Genomic DNA, 26,960 nt, shown 5'->3' with positions numbered 1-26,960 from the left:
CGGAGCAGCCAGAGGCAGGATGCTGGCTGCCAGCGCCTGGGGCGGGCTGTGGGGAGTTACTCTCTAACGGGAGAACGACCAAGTCCCGATCGGGACGGTGGTATGAACTCGGGGTGCGAGAACAAGGCGGCTCAGCCTCGCTCTAGCTGCCCCCCAGCTCCCAGAGCGCCAGGCTGAGCGCGATTCTGGGCACCCCGACTCTGCGAGCGCGCGCCCCACCCGCCCCCAGCAGGCCGGGCAGACTCACGCACCCGTCGCGGGCCCCGAAGCCGCCGCCTTGAACGCCAACGGCCCAGCAGCAAGTTCTTCCAATCACAGGCCCAAGAACGGGGCCGCTCGCCGAGCGTCGCCCCTGTGTCCCGCCCCCGTCTGCTTCCGCCCGGCGACTTTCAAACCCGGCGGAGCCAATGAGAACCGGCGCGCGCGCTGCGCAGGCCTCGGCGCCCGGCGCGGCCTTTGAAAGAAGCCGCAGCAGAGGCGCGATGGTGGCGCCCGGGCTCGCCGCCGCCGCGGGTGAGTGTGCCCTGGCCCGCCCTGCAGGCGCGGGCGCGCGGGGGGGAGCAGGGAGGCCTCCCGCTCAGCCCCTTCTGCGGCCGCCGGCCCCCGATCCCCGGCCTGCCTCAGTTTCCCCCAGGGCGCTGAGGAGAGCCCAGGTCCCCGGCCCTGGCCAGGCGTCTGGGCCGAGGGCGCGGGAGTTGGCTCGGGGGCCAGGTGTCTCGCGGGCATTTTCCCTGTAAGTCCGGCCCGAGCCAGCGCCTTCCTCCGACCACCTGTGGGACAGGATGCTGTCACTGTCAGTTCGTTTCAGGTGAAGAAACTGAGCCCCTTGCCGGGGGTCGCACATCCAGTAGGAAGCAAAGCGCTCCCCTGGCCCAGATTGGGCTCCTGGCAGACCTGGGTGTGTTCCTCCCTGCAGCCCCGCCCAAGTTTTGACAGCTGTCAAGAAGCGGGGTCCCACCCAACCTGGCTCTAGCCTTCACCTCCTGAGGCTGCGGGCCCTGAAGGCTGCTCTGCTGGGCTAGATCTGCCCCGATGGCCGAGGGTCCTGGGTTTCCCCACTTCTTGCTTGGTAGCCCTTGCCTACCTTTCCAAATACTCGTGTCCAGATGCCTCTTGCTCCCCAGGGCACACAGTGTGTTGATGGTTTTGGTGATAATGACTGCGGATTGTCTGCCAGGTCCTGGGCACTTTATATGGCAACGCTTAAAAGATGAGCATTTCTGCGCCCATCTTAAAGAATCAGCAGCAGCAAGATTTGCTAACTGGCTGAAAGTCACAGAACTGGAATTCCAACCCAGGAGACTCCAGTAGCCTCTGGTCTATCACTGTTGGCCTGGACCTAAAAGGTTGCATTTCTGCCTGCTGTCTCCTAGAGATGCGATAGTCAGAACCACAACTAGCAACTAGGATTAGATGTTTGGTTTTTGTTTTTTTTTGGGGGGGGCGGGGAGGGTGTTTTGGTTTTGGTCATTTAATTTTAGCCTTCTCCAACCACCTGTTCCCCTCACTCAGTCCCCACCTCTGAACCCTCATAATTCTTTCTTTGGCCCTCTCTTATGGCCCCTAGATTTTACCTTATATTATAATTATCTTTGTGTTTTTTTTATCTCAGCTGCTAGATTGAAACTTCGTGAAGACAGAAATACTTACTTTTCATCCCTCAGAAATGCCTTGCTTAGAAAGCCACCATATAATACATGTTGGCCATGAGCCTCCTAACCTGGCTTATGTTGTCCCTAGTCCCAATAGAAACCATATAAGGATCTCTATGAAAAAAAAAAAAAAAATCCCTGTCAGAGGAAGAAAAAAGCAATTATTCGCCAGCTCCTGTGGGTCAGTTCAGAATGTCTTCAGGCAAAGAAAGCATAAAAAGTTGTAACTAAGACTAGTGGCTACAAGCTAAGGCTCTGAAGTCAGACACACCTGGTTTCAGATCCTGGCTTTGCCACATATGAGGGTAACTTTGCAGCATATCACTTACCCTCTTTAAATTTCAGACTGCAAATACCTCATAGGAGTGTTGTATGAATTAAGGACAAAAATGTGTGAAGAGTTTAGTAAAGAAACTGGCCTATAAATTCTAGTGTCTCTGTTGATATTAACTTGGAGACCAACTTACAGGACCAGGGACTGTATAAATAGCTCAAAACCAAAGTCACTGCAGAAAAGTGTCATCTTTTAGATTATAACTCATTTGGTTAAAATCTAGAGCTGAAGCCCTGTTGTTTGTTTGCTTGTCCGTTTTGCAGAAGAACGCCAGAGGAAGCTCCAAGAGTACCTAGCAGCCAAGGGGAAACTGAAATGCCAAAACACCAAGTGAGTTTGTCTCCCGCGGTTATGCAAATTTTGTTGCCCCAGTTGCTAGTAGCAATCCAAAGCCTCTTCAAAACATAGTCCTTTTGCCAATTATTAATCAGTGACTTACTGCAGGGGAGGAGGGGGGAGACAGAACAGAGGGAGGGAGGGAGGAGCACAGGGGTCTGTGGTGATGGTGCACCAGTGCATTGCTGAAGGAAATTCTGTGGTGACTACACCTGAAGTGGAGGGGTTAGGGGCGTTGAGGGGAAGCAAACATTGCTTAAAAATGAACAATGATGTAAAAAATAAATTAACAAAAAATTTTAAATAAATAAAACATAGTCATTTTGCTTTCAATCTACTGAGGCTGTGTTGTGATCCTGTGATAATTAGAAAAGGGCCCCAGTCCAAGCAGTATCTAGTACATTGGCAAAGATTTAAGCATTATTGTGACAGTCTGCAAAACAAGGAAAGGAGAATCTGTTACCTACCATGCTGGGAGTTTGCTTGTCCCTATTCTTTTACCTGAGAAAGTAATTGTCATAAAGGCAATGTCTGTCAAGGAGCTGGATAATGCTAGTTCCAGTGTTTCTTTCTAAAACTAAAGAGCCAGTTATAGTCAGTTCTCCATCAATCACTGCACTTCAGCATCCTACAACCAGACAGAGCTTATTAGTCATTTCCCTTAGAACTTACTCTTGATGTGAGCAGAACATAACCATTTTTCTTTTACCTTTTGTTAGCATCTTGCCGACTTTGTGGTATTATTTATCCCACTTACTTAGCACTTATATATTTTCTCCCCATTTGGGTTGCTAAATTTTTATTTGAAAATTAATTTTTACAAAGTTAGCTTTTACTTTTTATTTTAGTCTGTCTACTTGACTCTTATATCCTTGATTAAATCAACCTTTTCCATTTATTTAATTATTAATTATAAGTCACTCTTGGTTCTGGAGATATAGTACTTAACAAAACAGAGATGTTCCTGCTCTGTTCCTGAGAAACAGACATTAAGTTATGATCAAAATCCTTATTAGTCTGGCAATAGTTTTTGATTCCTGGAGAATGACTCCTTCTAAATTCTGCTCTGTTTTCCTATTTGGTTTTGCAATTTCTAACTACCTAGATTTCTTCTGTATAACTATTTTTAAAATTATACCACCTTCCCCACCCCCAAGAAAAGTCTTTATTTGAAGATACTTAAAACAAGGAATTTTTTTTAAAAGCAATTATCTTGTTTGGCATTCTATCTCTAGTGTCTGGATCATAGGAAATTATGTTTGAGTGGGATTATGCAAATAAGAAAATGCGTATTTTATTACTATTGTTAGAATGTTAAATTTATGCATAGTATATCTCTGAAAGGTTCACCAAAAAAAAAGTGGGTAAGAGCAGTTGTTGTCTCTAAGGAGTAGAATAATAGAACTAAGGAAGGGATGACAAAGAAACTTATTAGTGAATATAATTTTTAAATATCTTACCATATGCTAAAATTCTAATGACTTAAAATTCTAATCATAATAAGTTTTAATCATTATACTTCCCAAGCCTTGTTGATCCTGCTATATTAAGAATCTTATTTTGCCTTTTGTAGGCCTTACCTGAAAGCTAAGAATAATTGCCCAAATCCACCTTCTGAATCTGTAAGTAGATATTAGTCTTTTTAAAAATATTTATTTTGGTGGCCTCCCTGGTGGTGCAAGGGGTTAAGACACAACCAATGAAGCTATCCACAGCCTCTGTAGCACAAGTTCGATCCCCGCCCAGCCAGAGAGCAACCCACATGGCGCAGCAGACCTCTCCTGCCTCACCTGCTACTCCCCTCAGCAGTGTGTTTCTGTCGATCTGCCTGTTCTGTTCCCCGCTCTGTCTCTGGTGAATCCTCTCCCCCCCACACACACACACTTCTGGCCTATACCCCAGCTCTTGATTGCCTCAATAAAATAAAGCTTTAAAAAACAAATTTAAAAATATTTATTTTGAATGATTAGTGATAAAAGTAATAGATACGTAAGAACCTAAAGAACACATATTGAGGGCCTCCCCAGTGGCGCAGCGGTTGAGCGCTAGGTTGTGAAGCTGCCCGCAGCCTCTGCAGCACCGGTTCGATCCCCAGCTGCTCCCCGGCCACCGGAAGAGGGTCCCACATGGCGCGCAGACCTCTCCTGCCGCCCGCTGCTCCCCTCAGCAGTGTACTTCGGTCCTTCTGCCTGCTCTGCTCTCCGCTCTGGCTCTGGTAAATTCTCTTACCCTCCCGCGCTTCTCACTGTACCCAGTGCTTGTATAAATAAATAAATCTTTGGAAAAAAAAAAAAAAAGAACACATATTGCAAAGATATTGCTCATAAATACAAGAACAATTTGATCTAATAAGACAGAATTATTTTTTGAAAAATACAACATATTGAATTTCAGTGTTATTAATAAAAAAACCTCTTAGATGTATTTTAGAAATCTAAATTGCAAGCATTTATTGAATATTTACTATGTACCCGGCACTTTTCTGGCTTGCATTAATTTACTGAGTCCTTACTGCCTTAGGAGGTAGGTCCGATTAGTAGCCTATTTTGAAGATGAGGGAACTGAGTCACATTTGGTAACTTCCCAAGTTCCATAGCTATTAAGTGACAAAGCAGAGACCTTGCGGTCGTAACCACTTTGTTATTCTACCATGAAGTCAAATAACTCAGTAGTCATTAAAAAAGAATACTTATAGGGCCTCCCCGGTGGCGCAGCGGTTGAGCGCTGGGTTGCGAAGCTGCCCGCAGCCTCTGCAGCGCCGGTTCGATTCCTGGCTGCTTCCCGGCCACCAGAGGAGGGTCCCACATGGCCGCAGACCTCTCCTGCCGCCCGCTGCTCCCCTCAGCAGTGTACTTCGGTCCTTCTGCCTGCTCTGCTCCCTGCTCTGCTCCCTGCTCTGGCTCTGGTGAATTCTCTCACCCTCCCGCGCTTCTGACTGTACCCAGTGCATGTATAAACAAAAACAAAACGAACAAACAAACAAATAAATAAATAAATAAAACATGCCTCTATTTAAAAAAAAAAAAAAAAAAAAAGAATACTTATATTGGATCTTCCAAGCTAATTAACAAGAATATACTTCCTAGGGCCTCCCTGGTGGTGCAAGGGGTTAAGATGCAGCCTATAAGGCTGTCCGCAGCCACTGCAGCAGCCACTGCAGCACGAGTTCAATCCTGGGCCAACCAGGGAGCAGCCCACATGGCGCAGCAGACCTCTCCTGACTCCCCGCTGCTCCCCTCAGCAGTGTACTTTGGTCAGTCTGCCTGTTCTGTTCCCCACTCTGTCTCTGGTGAATCCCCTCATCCCCCCACAGCTCTGGCCTGTACCCCAGTTCTTGTGTGCATAAATAAATAAATCTTTAAAAAAAAAAAAGAAATTACTTCCCGGGCCTCCCCAGTGGCGCAGTGGTTGAGCGCTGGGTTGCGAAGCTGCCCGCGGCCTCTGCGGCGCCAGTTCGATCCCCAGCTGCTCCCCGGCCACAGGAGGAGGGTCCCACATGGCGCGCAGACCTCTCCTGCCGCCCGCTGCTCCCCTCAGCAGTGTACCTCGGTCCTTCTGCCTGCTCTGCTCCCCGCTCTGGCTCTGGTGAATTCTCTCACCCTCCCGCGCTTCTGACTGTACCCAGTGCATGTATAAACAAAAAACAAAACAAATAAATAAATAACAAACATGCCTCTATATAAAAAAAAAAAAAAAGAATATACTTCCTAATAGGCATGATTCTGTAGATTGTGTGTAGAATGGTAAAGAAATGTAACATACTTAAGGTTTTTTGGTTTTTTTTTTAAAGATTTATTTATTTATACATACAAGAGCTAGGGTGCAGGCCAGAGATGGGGAGAGGGAGGCAGGTGAAAGCAGTCACCAGAGACATAGTGTTACGGAGCAACCCCGATATAAAACTGGTTGCCTGGCTGTGGGTCCTCACCCGGTCTAGAGTGGGGGGTGGAGTCCACAAAGCCTGTATGGAATTAGCTTTAGGACATCCTTTTCCCCCTAACAAAAGTAGGGAGCAGAACAGGCAGATGTGCAGAAATACACTGCTGAGGGGAACAGCAGTCAAGACAGGAGAGGTCTGTGGGTCACCTCCCTGACAGTGGATTACTTCATAGTACGTGTCTTAACCCCTTGCGCCACCAGGGAGGCCCCCATGCTTAAGGTTTAAATGGGAGAAATTAGCCTTTTGAAAGCAGCACATACTTTTATCTACAATAAAATAATCAATAAAAGTCCTATCTTAAATTTTTTTAAAGAATTGGGTTTTTTATTTATGCATACAAGAACTGGGGTATAGGCCAAAGGTGCAGGGGGTAAGAGGGTTCACCAGAGACAGAGTGGGAAACAGAACAGGCAGATCTACTGAAATATACTGCTGAGGGGAGTAGCGGAGGGAGGGAGGGTCAGACAGGAGAAGTGGGCTGTGCCAAGTGGGCTAGCTCCCCACCAGGATTCAACTCACTTGTAAATGGCTGGTGGTAGCTTGATAGTGCTGAGACTTTAACCCCTGTGTCACCAGGGAGGCTCCATGTCTGACTATTGAAATAGGGCTGCAACAAACATAAGAATGTATATATTCCTTTAAATTACTAATTTGATTCCTGGTAGATACCTAGGAGTGGAATTGCTAAGTTATATGTGCTTCTATTTTAATATTTTGAGAAACCTTCACACTATTTTCCATAGGGATATTTTCCAATCTACACTCCCACCAACGGTGCACAAGGCTTCTTTTTTCTCCAAGCCTCACCAATCCCGGTTGTTTCTGGCCTTTTTGATATGGACCATTCTCACAGGTGTGAGATGGTATCTCATTGTGAATTTGATTTTTATTTCCCTGATGATAAATGATGATGAGCATTTTTTCACGTGCCTGTTGGCCATCTGTGTGTCTTCTTTGGAGAGAAATGTCTATTTAGCTTTTTTGCCTATTTTTGACACAGTTTCTTTTGTTTTTTTTTTTTAATTTATTTATGCATACAAGAACTGGGGTACAGGCCAGAGATGCAGAGGGTGAGTGGATTCACCAGAGACAGAGTGGGGAACAGAACAGGCAGACTGACTGAAATACACTGCTGAGGGGAGCAGCAGCGAGTCATGTGGGTCACCTCCCTGGCCGGCTGGGGAATTGAACTCATGCTGCAGTGGCTGCACACAGCTTCATAGGTTACATCTTAATCCCATCTGCCACCAGGGAGGCCCCTCACACAAAGTTTTTGATTGACATTGTGACCTTTACAAAGGGAGTATTGTTTTCTTTAAAAAAAAAAAAAAAAAAAGTAGCAGTACAAAATACTAGAAGAAGCTGTGTTGTTGGGAGGTGCCCTAACGTAATTATTAAGTTATAATACATTATTATGTGTGTATTTTTCCAGAGTCCCTAGAATGATCTTTCATTGGGACACAATGTGCCTTCAGCAAGTATTTGTTCAACTGAGGCAAATTTATTTTTTAAAAGAGCAATATTTGTATATTCACTGCATCTCTGCTTAATTCTATCAAATAAAAAGACTGAAATATTTCTGAAAGCAATTCAAGTTATAAAAAATCATCTGTTAGTGAAACTTTATTTTCTCAGGATTCAACTTTTTTCAGTGAAATTTTTAAATAACTTTTTCTAGCATGTTTTAAAACACATTATTTGCATTATTATTTTAAGAGCAATGAGATATTGTTATGAATTTTTTTCTTTGTCTTTTTCAGGCTTTTGGACCCAAAAAGAATGTTACCAACCATGTTGCTTTGCCTGTCAAAGCTGCAAGACCTTTCAACACTAAACATCAGCCCAGACCTTCCAATATTACAGAGTCCCAGAAGCCAAAGTTGGAACCACCAAAACCTGTGGGCAAAAGGCTGACTTTAGGATGTGTTTCTTCTAATCCTAACTGTAAGCTTTCTAGCAGCAATCAACAGCAACATGAAGCTGGATCATCCACGAGTGGACAACGGTCAAGGAAAACCATGGGATCACTTAATATAACAGAATTTAAAACTATAAAGCAACAGATAACAGATCAAGGAAATGCTAAATTCACAGACTCTGCGGACAATACCCATGTTGAAAATAAATCCTCCGATAGCTTTCTGAAAGAGATGACCAAAGAGAACTTGCCCCAAACTTTATTAGATTCTGAGAGGAAGCCAAATCCTGAATTATGGGCCATAAATAAGTCAAAAACTGACTCTTACAATCCAGCCAAGAACAATTTGCGTCCTAAACAAGCCTTGAGCAGAAATTCAATGAATAGTGCTGTTCTAAAAGACAGAGTTAATAAACAATTTGTTGGGGAAACACAGATCAGGGTTCCACCAATAAAGTCACAGCAATTCTCTAGAGAAGCAGATCTTATCAGACCAAGAGAAAAACCCACAAAGGTAGTTCCCTCTCACTTTGTTCAAACTATTACTAGAACTCAAGCATCAAAGAAACCAGTAGTCAAGGACATAAAGAATATAAAGATTAATAGGAGTAAATATGAAAGTACGAATGAAACTAAGTTGAGGTCATACACTGTTACCGAACAGAAAGTAAGAGGTACCAAACCCAGGACACACCCCAGTCTGCTTCGGGAAGGATTTAACAACAGACATCCTAACAGTAAGCAAGATCAGAAGTCCACACAACCTTGTTTTAAATCTCAGACGTCATGTGTACTGCAAAAATCAAAAGCCATGAGCCAAAAGCCTGAATTGACAGTTGGCAACTTTCATTCAATCTTTCCAAGCACCCCTAGCATAAGAGCAAGTGGAACCAATGGGAATAAAAACAATAACAGCTATCAACAAAAAGCACGGACTTTGGACTCCAAATTGAAAAAAACTCTTCCCCGAAACTGTTTTTTGAGCAAGACAGCTCCAAAAACTCAAGCTGGTAACACAACCATATATGGAAGGAGACTCCCAAATGGGACCCAAGCTAATACAAATATTAAAAAGAAGACCACAGCAGAGGATCGCAGGTAATTTACTTTAATTCCAAAAATTTACAATTTAGAATAATGTGCCAGATTGACCATCACAGTCAGGAAGTAGGTCATAAATAATGGCTCCTGAGTAAATTTTAGCTCTAACCCTTAAAACATTTAAAGCAGATGCAAAAATATCAAGACATGACAGTGCTAAATGATACCCGTGTTATAAATCATTCTCTCATTTTCTGTATGCTAGAGATAACTTTTTTAAGAAACTGAAGCGTAGAATTTTTGAATTAAGGTTTATACTCATGTCATTTGCAGCAACGTGGATGGAGCTAGAAGGAATCATGCTCAGTGAAATAAGTCAGAAGGAAAAAGAAAAATAGCAGATGGTCTCACTTACAGCAGGAATATAGGGGAACCCAGTAAGACACCAGTGTAAAAAAATAATAATACAAAACACAACAAAACAAAAACAACAATTATAAACCAGAGATATCCTGTAGGGGAGGAGGAAGGAGAGGGATCCGAGGGAGGGAGGGAGGGAGGAGCACAGGGGACGTGGTGATGGTGCACAGGTACATTAGTGAAGGAAATTCTATAGGGACTACACCTGAGGTGGGGGGGCGGCGAGAGGAGCAAATATTGTTTGAAAATGAACAGTGATATAAAAAAATTATTATTTTTAAAAAATAAAACATGTTTTGAGAGAAAAAAAAGAAATAAGGTTTATAGATATAGACTAATTACTTAAGAAGTACCCTTAAGGGACTGAACAGCAATAAAAGTGGGCAAGTGGGAGGAATAGTGAGTTTACAAAGTTAGAAAGTAGGAAGATTGCCATCTCTTGTCAAGCAGACCAGTGGTTAATCTAGAAACGTTATCATGGAAGAAGGATCATGAAACTCAACATGAGGCCAAGTTTTGGAAAGTAAGCCAAGACAAAGGAACAATCAGTTCAAATACAGAGTTCAGAAATTAGAAATTAGAACCTCAAGTTGCTCATTATTAATGTTAATATGCTGAAAACTGACTTAAAAGATTTTGTACACTTTCTGCATAGGGCCAGCCATAGTCTCATAATGTAGTGAATTTGTACTCTTTGTTGGAGTAAAAGATAAGGAGTCTCCTGACAAGGGTGAAAGGTATAGCAGGATGGTAGTAAAAGGCATTATAGGTTGAAGTATGGCTACATTCAGCCATATCAACACATTGATATATAAGACAGGATAATGACAAGTAATTACCTCTTCAAGGAGGTGTTACTTGAGGGGAGGGCTGAACACTGATCATAAGCCCCTGAGGCAGGAATGCTTGGATAAAGGTACTGAAGGCAGCTCCTAAGGAGTGGTGAGAGGAAGAGTGTTATGAATTGAGGTCAGAGAGGTAGGTTGGAGTCAAATTACAATATGCCTTTCAACCTTGGAAAACATTTTTAATGTTATTCTGTCAGCCTGGGAAGTTCCTGGCAGTAACTCAATCTGGTTTATACTTACAAGATCACTCCAGCTATTGTACACAGGATGAATTTACTAAGGGGTGGGGTGGGTGCTAGGAGATGAGTTAGAGGACTGCTGCAGCGTTTCCGGCAGTGGGTGGCAGTGTGTGGACAAGGATAGTGGTAGTAGAGACAGAAGCAGTACTGTCTGTTCAGTGACATGTCAGATGTGGAGGAAAGAAAAGTACTATTCAAAGACAGCGCCTACTTTTAGGCCTTCGTAACTGGGTAGATCTGGATCCTATTTACCAATATAGAGAAGGCTTCTGGGGAACAGATTTGAAAATGAAAATCAAGAGCTTTGTTTCAAACAATTTAAATTTGAAATGCCTGCTAGACATCAAAGAAAAGATCTCAACTAAGCCATGGATTTTATAAATTTTGAGGCTCAAGGAAGAGATCTGAAACTGAAATGTACATTTTAGTTATAGTTTAAAGAAGCTAGAATGCCTACATCTAATCACTTGGGACTGCATGTCTTGGTACCTCTTCCAACAGTAGTCTATCAACTATTAGATGCAAGATTGGAAAATGTGAACAGTCAGGAAAAGGAAGTATTAGGACCTGGCACCATCAGAGAATCCTAAAAGCATCCATTGTTTATGGAAAAGGGAGTCATATGTGGCTAGGAGAAGCCAAAGAACTGAGCAAAGTGGGTCACTTTGAATAGCCAAGACCCTATTGAAGGCAGAATGCAGGTTTGGTGAGTCAGCTCTAGTTGAATGGCAGATGGAAAATGTATAGTTAGAGCTACGGAATGGTGAGTTAGTAATCTCAGAAACAGAGCGATATCTTAAGGAAGCCAGTGTCAGAGGTGTCATACAGGTGAAATGAAAATTTTCAGAGGTAAAGAAGAATAATCATGAAGTCGAGGATTTTACAGACTGAGATGCTAACCACCTTTAATGCCAGCAATCCCTCTGTCATCTGCCTTCTGGAGGTCCCGGCAATCAGCTGCCATTACCCATTTGCTAATTGTTTTGCATTCCATTTTCCTGACTTTGTCTACAGTTGAAGGTGTTTAATGATAGTCAATCTATACATATTCATATACTTTAGAAGCTTGACTATGTACCCAAAAAGTCCTAAAACCATTCCACCCCTTTATTTGCATACAAGGAAACAACTGGAAGAATGGAAGAAATCTAAGGGGAAAATCTATAAACGACCACCTATGGAACTTAAAACAAAAAGAAAAATAATAGAAGAAATGAATATTTCATTCTGGAAGAGCATGGAAAAAGAGGAGGAAGAAAAGAAAGCACAACTTGAACTCTCCAATAAAATTAACAACACTCTGACAGAATGTCTGCATCTCATTGAAAGGGTAAGTGAAGTGAATGTGTTCCCAAAGCTTTAATACTGAATTTCATACTTAAATACTGTGTAGGAGATATAACTTCTGTCTAAGCAGAAATTTAGCTCCTGAATTTTAATACAGGAAAAGAATAACAATAATAATGACACTGACTTAAATAATAGCTCTTATATACCAGGCACTGTTTTTAAGCACTTTACTTACATGTCATGTAATTAATCATAATGACTTTTTTTTTTTGTCGGATCCTCGCCGGTGGCCGGGGATCGAACTGGCGCTGCAGAGGCTGCAGAGGCTGCGGAGGCTGCGGGCAGCCTCGCAACCCAGTGCTCAACCGGTGCGCCACCAGGGGAGGCCCCATAATAACTATTTCTGTGCCCACTTTACAAGTGGAATTGAGGCACAGAGAAGTTGGGAAACTAACTCAAACAGTTTGGCTCTAGAGGAATCCAAAAGGAATTTTACCTTCTTCACGTATCAAGGTCCAAATCTGACATTTTGTCAATGAAACTGAAGTCAAAAGACAAAAGGCTAGATCAGGTATATAGTTGAATTATTAGCTATAAATGACATCAAAACTGCATCTTGGTTTCTGCAGATAAGGCTAAAGTAGGTGGTGTACAAGTTACATATAACATTCTTCCATGTAACTTTTTTTTAAGATTTATTTTTATTTATTTATGCATACAAGAACTGGGGTTCAGAGGTGCAGGGAACTGAGGCCAGAGGTGCAGGGGAGGGGGGGTGAGAGGATTCACCAGAGACAGAGTGGGGAGCAGAATAGGCAGGTTGACTGAAATACACTACTGAGGGGAGCAGGGGACGAGACAGGAGAGGTCAGCTGCACCATGTGGGTTAGCTCCCTGGCTGGAGATCAAACTCATGCAGTAGTGGCTGGCGATAGCTTAATAATGCTGAGACTTTAACCCCTCCACCACCAGGGAGGCCCCTAAACAGATTTTTCATTTAATTCTTGGAAATTTTCTTCCCTAAACAACTGTCTTGAGTGTGTATTCAACTTTGTTCTTTCTCTATTTTTCCTTCTGGAAATTCTCTGAGATGAATATTGGAATTCCTGAATAATAGATGTATCCTCTAGAACTCTTAACTTTTCTTTCATATTCTTCATTTGTTCCTTTGCACTGGTTCTGGGAGAATTCCACATCAAATATTCAGCTCACTGATTTATTCTTCAGCCGTTGTCCATGCCATATTCTGCCCTTCTGTTGATCCTTTTCTGTATCAACCCATTTCAGATTTATGATAGCAATATGAATGTCATTCTTACATTTATTACCTCTACTGTTTACTCCACGGTTCATTCTTCTGGTTGTTGAAGTTTCGGTCTCTTTCTTATAGCATTGGTTTCCTCAATCATTGGTGATTCCCAAACATTTGTGTCTACCCCATCTTAGGAGGAAAACGAGGTGCTGTTTGGCTGAATGTGCCAGTACCTGGATTTGTGAACATGGTTCCCTTATTCACCCATATTCCTCTGGGTCCATGTCACTGCTCTGTTCTGTGTAAAAACAATAAAACTTTTTCAAAGTTCCTTTTAGTAGGATTTAACCCTCTTTACATACACCTGCTCATATCCTCAGTACACACGCATATATACCCCTGTGACCCTTACTTACTGTAGTGGCAGGAATGGCCAGAGAGCAGGTTTTCTATGATCTGGCAGACCAGACGGGTAAAGGAGAGTCCTGGAGCCCTCGGTGGCTTTCTCAGGCTTTTACTGAGCTTTACATGAGGTGCAGCAACCAGGTACACGGCAGGCAAGGGTGTCAGGGGGCCAGGAGGCCAGCAGACTTCCAAGCCCCCGGCAAGTCTTCATTCTGGGCTTCTCTGGAGTTCTTTCTCCCCTTCTCTCTTCTGCCTCTCTCCTGCCTCTGAGTCTCTTGGGGAATATCTCAATACTGAGCCATGGCCCACAGAAGTAAGCAACACAGCTTACAACAGGTGCCCCATCAGGCAGAGCAATCCTAATGGTGGGAGGGCAGAAAAGCCTGAAAACCATTTACCCTACACTAACCTTCATACTTCTAAAGTTGTTTAGAAATTCTTGTTGCCATTCAGTGTTCATATCATGATGAATATGTAAAAAATATGTGAATGTTGATTACTCTAGGATTTGTTTTGGTTTCATTATGGTTTTAGTTTCCTACCATATGAAAATGTAGAACATGTTCCTTTCCTTTAGCTATGACATTTTTCTATTTGTCTCATATAACACTGAAAATTTAATGATGATGATTGTCAAAACTCTTTGAAATGTACTTCTTAAATGGCTGCATTCTATGTAAACTGTACCCCAATAAAACTGAAATATTTAGAAGTTAAAGTTTATTGATCAGACTTATTTCCACATATCTGCTTTGATTAATAGGAGATGTGTGAATAACAGTGAGATAATAATAATTACCTCTGGGTATTTTCTTTTTTCCCCAGGGTGTACTTTCTAATGAAATATTTACTGTATTGTCCAGTATTCCTGAGGCTGAAAAATTTGCTAAATTCTGGATCTGCAAAGCAAAGTTGTTAGCAAGTAAAGGCTCCTTTGATGTTATTGGACTCTATGAAGAAGCCATTAAAAATGGGGCAACAGTAAGTATCTATCTTAGGTGGGTGATTTCTTGCAAATTCTGATTCATATGAGTTCTCTGCTTTTTTGCTATATGACAGTTATATAATGTAATGTTACACTTCTAATTCATTTTATAAAGTCATACCGCACCATAAAGAACCTAAAAATATATTAAACCTGAGCACATTCATAAATCAGTAGTTCATATATATTCATAAATCAGTAATTCAGAGCCTTTGCGTAAAATAACTCGTAATTCTAAAACTCAGTAAAACCACTAGCTATATAATTCTTTAACAAAGTTACATCGTTTTATAACTCTTTTCACTTAAACACCACTTTCCATGCCATCATGTGTTCGACAGTAACTTTTTCCATAGTTGTTGAAAATCAGAGTTGTAGGTGACCACAGTTAATAAATAGCTCCATACGGTTCATTCGTTAAGGCCTCTGCTTCCTTCCCCTCCCATTTTCTACTTCCCAGAGCAAAATGACCATTTTTAGACATTCCTCTATAGTTTCAGAGAGTATGCTCATATTGGTGTTTCTTGGTTTTTCAGTTTTAGACATGATTTATGGCGTTCTCAACTCTGTAGGATGAGAATTTAACCTCTTTCACAGATCCCAATAAAAATATACATATACACCCCTATCGCCGTGGCAGATTTTTGCAGTCCTTCAAACTTCCTTCAAACAGTGACTGAACACTGGTCACTGTTGAGTGTTTACATTGTTATGCTTATTTAAGAAGTTTATGAATATATTGAACCCTGTAGTATGTGCTATTATTACTTTGTCTTTCAAACTCAACTTTCTACTTCTGAAATTAAATACTGTCTCATTTTTCTTTGCTAGTTTTCTGAGTATTTATTATAGAATTAATTTCTAACCTATTCTCTGATTGTCTAAATTTTTCAATTCTTTCAAAACATCAGTCTGGTGTTCTCTTAGAGATCTGTTCTCCCACTACATGTTCTTCTGACCTGTTCTAGGAGCAGTAGGTTACGCTTCACCCCCTTCCCTATGGGTTGCCACTCTGGGATCTCAATTTCCCTTTATACCTTTCTTGGCATGAGTGGATAGCTTGTTTCCTAGAGCCATAGTCTGCTTCTTGCGTTGTCTGTTTGTCTCCTTCCCTCTCATTTTGTTTTGTTCTCTTGTTCATTAAAGGCTTTATTTACATGCTGGTGAAATTGGGCCATTTGATATATCAAAGTGGGTTTTGAAAACTCCAGATACATAGAGGGGGTTGTAACCATAGGGTCGTCTGGCAGAATTGATTGAAGAACGCTCAATATCAGTATCTGCACATCTTTCCTTTTAGACCGCATATTCTCTAGAGAAGGCTCTTATAATTGCCTTCGTGGGACTAGAAACCAGATTGCCAAAGGTGTCAAGGAAAAGAGAGCTAGAAGTCTCAACCATCAGAATGGAAACTTTCTGGTAGCCTCTTTTTCAGTAGGTCCCCAAGTCTCTCAATCTTGCATGACATCCCCCAGGTCTTGGAGAATACATCCCCAGTTTTCTATTACGATGAAGGGTAAAGGGGTACAGTCACAGCTACATGAAGTTCACATATGCAACGTGAATTTGGAGGTCTGGCTACTTTTTGAACAGATGCTCAAGATGATCCTCCTGATTTTGACCCTGTATCCATTCCTGAACCTTTCAGAGACCCTGAAGTCAAAGCAGGTTGTTTTTGTGAGCACAATGCCAGCTTAAAATTTGATTCAAATTGAATTGGTTAAGTCAGTTTCCTCTTCCTTATACACTCTAGCTTCTAAAATCTTATTGCTACTTCTGTCCTTTATCGTTATTTCCTCCTTCTAATCACTTTATTATCATTTCAGTAGGGTTTCAAGAGAGATTAGAAATAAATGTGTATTCAAGCCATCATCTTTAACTAGAAGCCTGTAAAAATGTAAGATATGTTTGATGAATGTTTCATGTAATTAACTTTTAGCAATGTATTCTGTACATTTATTCCCATTTCCTTAAGCATAAAACATTTTTTTATTTTATAAAAATATATAAATAGCTTTGGGATTTTTGTTTGATACTACTGTCTATTTGATACAGTAGCCCAGGCCTGAAAGATCAATCTCCAAATACTATTCATTTATGATGTTCTGCTTTGTGGTATAGTTTGTATACTTTAGAAAAGGAAAGCTATCTCAAATAATTTTTTCAGAAAATAACTTTTCTATAACAGTTTTTTTAATGTTATGTTTTTTTATTATTATTATTATTATTTATTTTTTTTATTATTTATTATTTCCTTCCTTTCTAATAAAATTAGAAAGGAAGGAAAGGCTGTGGAATATTACCCTAACGCACCAACTAAAGGTTGTATTTGACTGATTAGATTACAGGTCATTTTCTTTTTAAAGTTTGGCCTATTATTCAATTTTTCTGTGATGACGTTTATGTTTATGAGAAAAATAAATATTAATGAAAGCATTACTAAAATGTATGCTACATTTTCTCTTTGGCTAGTCTTACATCTTTGGGCCAGACTCATTATAAGGGAACACATTTTTGATGGAATCATAATTAATAAGAAAATTAATTTGATTTAGAGAAGCTCCATCATGGAAAGTTTTCCATAAACACATCTTTTCATTAATGTCAAGCATGCCAACAGTTAATATACATTTCTTTGTTTCTTTCTGTTTTCCATTTAACTATACATCTGAAACCTTTTAAATATTATTTTAATAAAAGGTTAAAAAAAGGAAACATTCTTATTATAAAAATAAGTTCACTTGATGTTAAACAAAGTTCGTTAGATCATTTTTCCATGAATTTTTCAATGCTGTTCATCTATTTTTTTCCTTCCTTCTAGCCAATACAAGAGTTACGGGAATTTGTTCTTAATGTTTTGCAAGACCCAGACAGACCCACAGGAGGTACTTTTACTTTTGTATTTAAATCCATTCCTCTAACCACACAAGTGAAAATCAACACATCGGGAAAAAAGAAAAGAATTATCAGATTCCCTCTCACTTCTTAAGTTTCTTTGCACTGACCCTTTCAGCCATTAGCAGCAGCTGATTTTCTCTACAAGTACATATACTGCTCAACATTGACAAAGGTGGTTTTCACCAGAGCAGCCTAGACTAGAGTGTCTTGCTTCCCCGGAGGCCTAGGTGGCAGAAGACAAGTGACTCTTTACCAGAAAAGATCAAGGCGAAAGGGAGACATGGTTCAGTTTAAGTTCCATGTTTAATCATAACAAATCCACCAACACTTATACATCCAAATTCATGTTATCCTCTTTAAAATAACCATCTCGGGAATCTTTTCACTTAGTTAACTATCATTGGTCTGTCATTGATCATAACCTGTAGAGAGGCCTCTTCTCTGAGAATACTGTGCCAAATACAGTGAGTGGCACATTATTATTGCTTCTAATATCTTTTATATGAATGGGGGGGACATACCGTTAGAAAACAAAGTGGGTTGTTTTTATGATCTTAGAAGATGACAAATCTTATCCCTTTAAGTATAGATTTAATGTTCAAGTCATGTGGCATTACAGCTAATTAACCCATTACTTTTGGGAGTTAGGGCATATATTAGATGTATTCAGTGGTACTGTTACTGGGAATGATGCTACAATTCATATACTAATAATATCTGGCAGTATTCCTCAAAGGGATGAAATGAGGAGACATTTTCCTTAACTGTTTTTTCATGCCTGCTGACCTCTCTTGGAGTCCTACCCTCCAACTACAGTACCTGCCTGTCTCAATCTAATTTCCTTCCTTTCATTTTAATTGTTTTGGTTGGGCTATCATGCAAATTGTGCTAATACAAGACATTTTTTATCCATGTCCAAGGTGATAGCCATGTGGACATCCCTAGGTAGTGAGGGAATTAGAAAGGCCAAGTGAGTTAACCCTAGTGAGTCAAGAAAATTGATCCATGATATGGTGTAAGAGTAAAAGGTCAGTGATTGGTCCCTTTATAAAGGAGCTCTCTCAAGAGTGAATAAGGGATTGGGGAAGGTGTGCAGAATGTTGAAAGGGCATCAAGGACTCATCCCCTAGCAGCATAGAGGCCCAAAGATGTTCCAGGGGCTGATTAAAAAGATGACCTCATATAGCAGGACACTTTTACAGGGCTTACCTGAAAAAACTAGTTACACGTTCCAACTCAAATCAATTTCCCTTTGCTTAGTATATGGAGTTCATGAGGATCACTGGAGAATCATTCTGTATATACCTGTTCATTTTTATCATGTTTATCTTAAGTATTAGATTATTATATCTTACTTTCTTCTTGACCTTGCACACACGGGAATTACCTCTAATTCCTTAGTTGCTGATACTAATATAACTTTAACAGAAGAGCTGGCCAAGAAGATGGAATCTGGAAAATGTTGTCTTTCTCAAAAAGAAAGGGAGGAGGTTACAGCAACACCCCAAATAACCAAGGGAGAACAAGATAATCATGCTGGCATCAAATTACAGGTTGCCCAAATCCCTAGGTAAGTAAACGCTAAAGCGGGTTTTGTATTCACAAGTCTAATTCAAATCCACTTCTCCTTTTCTCCTCCACAGATCCAGAGTATTCACAGTATGTTCATACATCTGCCTCATATGAGGGCCAGGCAGTCTGTCTTTAGCACTAAGGGAAGGAACTGAGGGTGAGGGGAGGGTTGAAACCATTGGCAGGGAGATCTGTGTCCTTTCTCTGCACACAGCCATCCCCTCCCCATACCCCAAGCCCTGACCTGTAGTGAGGAAGGACCAGCTGAGTCAGCAGTGTAGGAATGGCTTTGCCCCCTCCCAGCTGAATTCACTCCTATCTCTTCACCCTCAGTTGTCCTGTACTCACTGATTCCACCTACCTTTCCTACCAACCCTGGCAGGAAAGAGTGGGAGAAGGAGGCATGGCACAAAGTGCCAAGCAGGGTGGTCTTTGTAGCTATGAGTGAGAATGGGCAGTGAAAGGTCTAGGAGAATAGGGATGGCATTTGGGTACACATGAACAGTTTGAGGCTGTTCATAATATCAAATATTTGTTTTTTCGCAAGTCAACATTTAAGGCAAAATCCATAGCAATTTAAGGAACTGTAGTAGGATATCAATGTCCTACTTTTCTAAAGTATCAGTGATCTTGAAAGAATTCCAAACAAAATATCAGGATCACAGGTCTATATTTTAGTTCCCTGAAAAGCACAACTAAGCCTCTTCCAGTCCTGACCTCTTCTCAGACATGTCAATCTGCTCACAGATGGAAGAAAATGAGAAATTGATTGATAACCACCTTTTGCTGGTTCTAGAATTTATCCTAAGAGTTTACAACTGACTGATCTGCTACTTTTGCTTGGGCTAATATAATGAACGATTTTGTGAGGTGTCGATCAGATTCACCACTTGGAAACGTCTCTGCAACCTAATTTCTAGGCTACTTTTTATTGGAATACATTCAAATTCACCAGGAAGATGCCCAACTTGTTCCAGTTTCAATTTATGATTTGGTCCACCATCTTAAAAGGCATTTTTTAAATAATGTATTATAAGAGCTGGAAAGAGTTTTAGAATTCATTAGTCCAACCCCATTTGGCACTGGTCCAATTTCCTCAAAACCTGTCAGCTCTTTTGAAAGCTTATGGAATAAACAAACACCAACTGCCAAGTAGTTTACTTCAAGTAAAAATCATAATTTCGGCTTAATTCCATAAATCCCTCTGCAAGCAGATGGACACCACCTAGTTTGTTGTGACAGTCGGGGAAAAGCCACCTCAGGATGATAGCTGCTCTAGACATATCTCGTACATCAACCTACATTGAAACATCCATCACGTTTTATTATGGGATAAGAGAACAGAAAGAATAATAAATAGAATTTCCAAAGAATTTGTCAGGTTCTGAATGCCTCTCTTGCTGTCTCTCAGAATTAATGGGATGCCGGAAGTGCAAGACATGAAGCTTATCACTCCTGTGCGACGTTCTGCAAGGATAGAGCGAGCAGTGTCCCGCTATCCGGAAATGCTGCAAGAGCATGACCTGGTGGTGGCTTCTCTTAATGAGCTGTTAGAAGTGGAAGAAACAGAATGCTTTATATTCCGTAAAAATGAGGCTTTGCCCGTAACACTGGGGTTTCCAATCCTTGAGTCATAATGTCTTGAAAAAAAAATTTTTTTTTTTTTTTAAAGAAAAGGTGTTTCTTAACCTCCATGAGACAAGGCATAGCTTTGTCCAGGTGACCTGGAAAACCTAAATAATGGAGAGGCATCATGGAGGCAGATTATGAGCTCTCAAGACTTAGAAAGTTATTCTTTCTCTCTCTAGTTTCTTACTCTCACATTTTAAATCACCACCAGAAAGTCTGGTTTATTTAAAGCTGTTAACTTGCCAGTTTGGCAGCATGCATAAATTTGCCACAGGTATGGTAAAAATTTATACTTTTTTGATTACTTTATTCCCTCCATAATTACTTTTTTATCAGAAGGGTGGTCTAGAATATGATAGATTGATAACCACCTTTTTTGATTACTTTATTCCCTCCATAATTACTTTTTTATCAGAAGGGTGGTCTAGAATATGATAGATTTGCTTTTCTGCATCCACCTTAGCAGAGATGGCAAGTCCTGCCAGCATGGAAGATTTGAGCTTAGCAATGGGCCTTCCTGGCTAGATGCGGTGTGACAGACCATCTGGTCAAATCCCCTCATTTTATAGACTCGTATATACTAGATATGCCCTTGCTCAGATGTTGCAAATTACTTTCATCACAGCATCCTTGTAAATGAGGCATAATGCCCATCCTTTCTGTGCCAAGTCTCCTCTACTGAAACACAATTCTGAATTGGTATGGTTATCTAGTTTTTTATATCCAAACTTAATTTTGCATTTGTAATTCAGAAATGCTCCAAATGAAAACAGAAGCGAGCAGAGGAGAGGAGTGGAAGGGATACTTGCTTCTGCGCTTAAATTCTTTGCTCTATTAGAGGACACCGTCCTGAGGAGCCATGTGAGCCCCACTGACGACTACAGGTCATTTTTCCTTCCTCCTGGGTAACTACTCTTAGAAAGCTAAATCAGAATCATAATGTAAATATAGTGTACAGAAAAATCTACTCAACATATTTTCAGTTTTAACTTTCTTAATATTTAAATACTATCATTAAAAACCTATAAATTTTGTTCATTCCTGCTTGTTCATTTACCTTATTTATGCTAGAAAACAGTGATGATGGGTTGACCCAGGAATCGGGGGTTTTCCAGGGAAACGTGGACAGGCTGCTCACAAGCCCTCCCAGGGAGCATTCATCACCCTGGGGAACTCACTTGGCCAAGGGTCTGACCATCAGCCTCACCTAATACTGCATGTTTTCGTTGTGAGGGAAACAGATCTATCTTTCTAGGTCAGATTTATAATAACTAAGTTCATAAAATTGAGCTATAAATTCATAATGATAACAGGCTTACTTTCAAAAAGAAATAGATTGTCACCACAGCCAAAATGCAGTAATTCATACAGCCACCCCTTTCCTCTACTACTTTCTCTGCAAAACCAAGTAATGCCCAAGCTTCTATTTAAAGATCACAAAACCTGAAAATGGAGCTTTGAGGTGGAATATTTATTCAAAATCACCAGATTAAGAGTCTAAAGCAAGTCCATGTTAGGAATGTCCTTACGTCAGACTTCAGACATCCGTTACCTCTATTGACTGGGTCTTCAGGATTGGTCCTGCACTATCACCCTCTGTGTCTTTACCTTTCTGTTGTCTTCTATGATTCATTTTTGCCCTTTCCACCACTCACCGAGGCCTAGAAATCATTGTCTCTTTATGGTGATTTTACTTGTCTCTCCTCAGGACCGCTGTCTTAATATTACAGCTCAATTCCCAAAAAAAGCTGCTTTATTTTTTTTTAAAGATTTATTTATTTATGCATACAAGAGTCGGGGTACAGGCCGGAGATGAGGGGGTGAGAGGATCCACCAGAGACAGAGCGGGGAACAGAACAGGCAGACTGACTGAAATACACTGCTGAGGGGAGCAGCGGGCGAGACAGGAGAGGTCTGCCTCGCCATGTGGGTTTCTCCCTGGCCGGCCAGGGATCAAACTCCTGCTGCAGAAGCTGCAGATTGCTTCATATGTGGTGCTTAACCCCTTGCATCACCAGGAAGGCCCTGCTTTATTTTCTTTATTGCCACTTCTTTACAGGATGTCTTACAGAATGTTAGTACCCTGAGAACTAACAACAGTGTAGGTTGAACTATTGGAATCTAATCACATATAGCTTTCAAAGTGACAAACTGAAGATTTTGAACAACCTTATTAGGATAAATAGCAACTTCAGGACATAAAAAGATGTGGGAGTGGCAATCATTGCAGAAGCTGTGCTCTAATTCTAGAGCTCTCTACAGCTTCTCAATAACCTTCTTGGCTTAGTAAATAGCTGTTCCTAGAAACGAAGCTGGAGGGAAGAGAGAAGGCAGGCCCTTAATCACTGGGAAAGAAGATTTTAGAAACTCAAAATGGAGAAATCAATTCTAATGTTGTTTAGGGACGGCTTAGAGGAAAAGAGTGTAAAATGAGTTTTAAAGGAAGACAAGCAAGGAGGGTCATACCCCCATCACTGTGCAGTGACCTTGAGCCAGAAGACAAATGAGATCAGAAGTCCACGCTCACCACTAGGTGCCAGATTCTTGTGCTATAAAGACATCAGTTTTTTCCTGCTTGCAATTAGTCCTCCTGATAAAAGTACCCCACTTTTCTTAAGAACACCTCTTCCCACCGCTGTGGTTTAAGAGGAATGGACACCACGCTCATGAGTACGTGACCCAGGCCTGGCCAACCAGAACCCAGAATCTGGCCTCTCCTGCCTGACCAGCGGCATTGACTGGAAGAGAGGTTCATGTCTCTGTCAATCTCAGTAGGATTCATTTCCCAAACTTTTGCTGGAAAGAGATTATTTTCCTGGTAGGGTTGCTGAAAAGTTAAGGTGGAAATCTGGGGTTTAGGAACAACCATCTTATAACCGTGTAGAAAAAACAGAAAATGGTACCAATATTGAATTAATGTTTCACAAATTTTATTTATCAGTTGTTTGCATAACTATAATTTCAGCTGGTCCAGCTTCCATATGGGCACATGCTTCTCTCACCCTCCACCAAAACTCCCCCAGCTGGAAGTATCGAGGTCCGGTGACAGGATTAATCCACAGGCTAAAAGCTGGAGCCAGTTGGGCCCTGGATTTTCCAATAATATAAACCAATAAATTCCCCTTTTCTTAAGTCTCTTGCATTTAGGATTCTGTCAATTGCTAAGGAAAAAAAAAAAAAATCCTGACTATTATATAGTACAGGAAACTCCTATTTAGTGCTTACGCTGGTCACAGTTCAGGCATATTTTCTCACTACATCCTCACGACAGCCTTATGATGTGGAGCTCGAGACAGAGCAAATTGGAGGGTGAACATTTCAAATTCAGGGCTATGGGACTCCAAGTCCAGAGCTATTAACTACTGTATTTAAAGTGAAGAAATGAGAACTAGGAATGGAAAGAGGACAGAAGAAATCTGGTGTAAAGAAATCCTTGACTGCTCGCAATTTAGCAAGCACTGTGATAGCCAAAGTACTTTGTACAAATGAGATGACGTGATCACATTTTTATTACAAGGCCACTAAGCCAGAAAGAAGCCCCTGTCCTCTTCATTTGTGGCTGCTCAGGACTGGATACCAGAATGGGGATCTCGAGTCTGCTACTATAACTAGCCCCAAGTGGAAATGATGTCTTTGTCACAGCCGCAGTCCAAGTAGAACAGTCCCGAGTTAATGTGATACCAGATCCAAACCACATCTCCCTCATGGCCCCACCATCCCTGGGCTGCAGCCTCATCCTTATGGCCAAGGGTGGCTCCGACCACAACACATTCCGGCTGGGGGGGAGGGCACGGAACACGCTCTCCTTTAAGATCACAACTTAGAGGTTGGATTTGGTCACATGGCCCCACTGTCCCCAGTTAGAAGTTTCTCCCATCCGGGCCTCCCTGGTGGCACAAGGGGTTATGAAGCTATCTGCAGCCACTGCAGCATGAGTTCCATCCCCGGCCAGGGAGCTACCCACATGGCGCAGCAGACCTCTCCTGACTCACCCGCTGCTCCCCTCAGCAGTGTATTTTAGTAGATCCGCCTGCTCTGCTCTCCACTCTGTCTCTGGTGAATCCTCTCACTGCCCCCCACCCCTGTACCTCTAGCCTGTACCCCAGTTCTTGTATACATAAATAGATTAATTTTTTTTTATTTAGTCCATTTATTTTTTTTTAATTTTATTGTTATATTCCCCATACAATTGCAGCCCCCCCATTCTGACCCCAATCCCTCCCCTCCCGCCCCCGCCCCCCTAAAAGTGTCTCTGGTTCATAGTTTTTTGTTGATTTTGATTTTCACTTTCTTATATTCATTTTCCTGGTCCCTTATTTAAGTTTTCTAGATTCCTGCTATGAGTGAGACCATCCGGTATTTTTCTTTTTCTTTCTGGCTTATTTCGCTGAGCATGATCCCTTCCAGCGCCATCCATGTTGCTGCAAATTGCATGTGTTTATCTTTTTTGAATGCTGAGTAATATTCCATGGTGTATATGTACCACATCTTCTTGATCCAGTCATCTATTTTTGGGCATTTGGGTTGTTTCCAAAGCTTAGCTATTGTAAACAGTGCTGCTATAAACATAGGGGTGCAGGTGTTCTTTGGAATTGATGTTTCTGTGTCCTTTGGGTAAATACCTAGGAGTGGAATTGCTGGATCATATGGAAGCTCTATGTTTAGTAGGTCCAGAAATCTCCACACAGCTTTCCACAGTGGTTGGACCAGTTTGCACTCCCACCAACAGTGCAGAAGAGTTCCTTTTTCTCCACACCCTCGCCAACATTTGTTGTTGCTAGTTTTTTTAATATGTGCCATTCTCACTGGTGTAAGATGGTATCTCATGGTAGTTTTGATTTGCATTTCCCTGATGACAAGTGATGTTGAACATTTTTTCATATGTCTGTTGGCCATTTGCATTTCCTCTTCAGAGAAGTTTCTTTTTGGCTCTTCTGCCCATTTTTTGACTGGATTATTTTCTTTGTTGTTGTTGAGTCTCATCAGCTCTTTGCAGATTTTTGTGATCAGTCCTTTATCATTAGTGTTGGGTGCAAAAATGTTCTCCCAGTCGGTGGGGTTTCTCTTTGTTTTTGTTATTGTCTCTTTTGCTGTGCAAAAGCTCTTTAATTTGATGTAGTCCCAGCTGTTTATCTTTGCCTTCACTATCACTGCTTTGGGTGATGTGTCTATAAAGATGTCTTTGATGTGCAAATCACGTAGTGTTTTGCCTATATTTCCTTCTTAAATAGATTAATTTTTAAAATAAGTTTCTCCCATCCTATCCTGCCCAAGATAAGTTTCTCAGAATTTAGGTAGGAGATGTAAGTAAAAAGCTTTATAGCTTTTTTCCACTTCCTCTTGTCTTGCAATATATCTTTTTTTTTAAAGATTTATTTATTTTTTTTAATAAATTTTATTGTTATATTCCCCATACAATTGCAGCCCCCCCATTCTGACCCCAATCCCTCCCCTCCCGCCCCCGCCCCCTTAAAAGTGTCTCTGGTTCATAGTTTTTTGTTGATTTTGATTTTCACTTTCTTATAGTTATTCATTTTCCTGGTCCCTTATTTAAGTTTTCTAGATTCTTTTGTCCACATTCTCCCCTGCAGTTCTACTAGCAGGCCCAGAGTAATGATCAAGCCAGTGTCACAGTTCACTCAGTAAAAATACAAGAATTTGTAGATGCCAGAGATTTGATGAGGAGCCAAATTATCCCTTGGAGTCCAGAGGCCAGCGGAGACACATGATAATGACAAGTAATGATAAGACCTGAGACAGAGAGACCAGTGGGAGAGGGGCCAAAAGAAGGAAGTGGTCTGTCGGGAGGTGGGGAGGCCCCCTGAGATGTTGGGGAAGATACAGGTTTAACTGGGGGAGCAGAGGCAAGGGAATGCTTCCAGCAGAAGGAAAAGCAGGGAAAAGGCCCTTTGGCCACCTTCTTCCTTTCTTTGCAGGCTCTATTTCTTCCTCCCCCTTTCTCCCCCACTCTCTCTTTTTCTCTCTCAGATCACTCAGGTCCCTTAGGATTCTTTAGCCAGTTTGTCCCCCAGGCCTTTTTGCTGACTCTAAAGGTTGATTTTTCTATTTCAGGACCTTTCCAAAAAAGCATGGGTCCTAGGACCTGAACAATTTTCCTGATAAAATACTACTCTCTAGCCCTTGAATAAGAATCTAGTGTTTAGGGCCTCCCTGGTGGCGCAAGGGGTTAAAACGCAACCT

The 26,960-nt window shown here is 41.3% G+C and overlaps 1 protein-coding gene across 1 annotated transcript; it reads left to right on the top strand.

Annotated features, from left to right (window-relative positions):
* Positions 1-325: 325 nt before the first annotated feature.
* CKAP2L (cytoskeleton associated protein 2 like) lies at positions 326-20,767 on the top strand (the record flags this gene model as incomplete). The annotated part of the gene is made up of 9 exons (XM_084234597.1): positions 326-513; positions 2,250-2,316; positions 3,896-3,944; positions 8,023-9,278; positions 11,851-12,058; positions 14,501-14,656; positions 17,482-17,545; positions 18,939-19,128; positions 20,542-20,767. Exons 1-9 carry the CDS (start codon positions 408-410, stop codon positions 20,765-20,767), a joined length of 2,322 nt encoding a protein of 773 aa, XP_084090723.1. The 5' UTR covers positions 326-407.
* Between the last annotated feature and the right edge of the window lie 6,193 nt (positions 20,768-26,960).

The sequence above is a fragment of the Talpa europaea genome (assembly GCF_964194135.1).
Source record: "Talpa europaea genome assembly, chromosome: 6".
Taxonomy (NCBI): Eukaryota; Metazoa; Chordata; class Mammalia; order Eulipotyphla; family Talpidae; genus Talpa; species Talpa europaea.
This window is presented reverse-complemented; position numbering and strand designations above follow the sequence as displayed.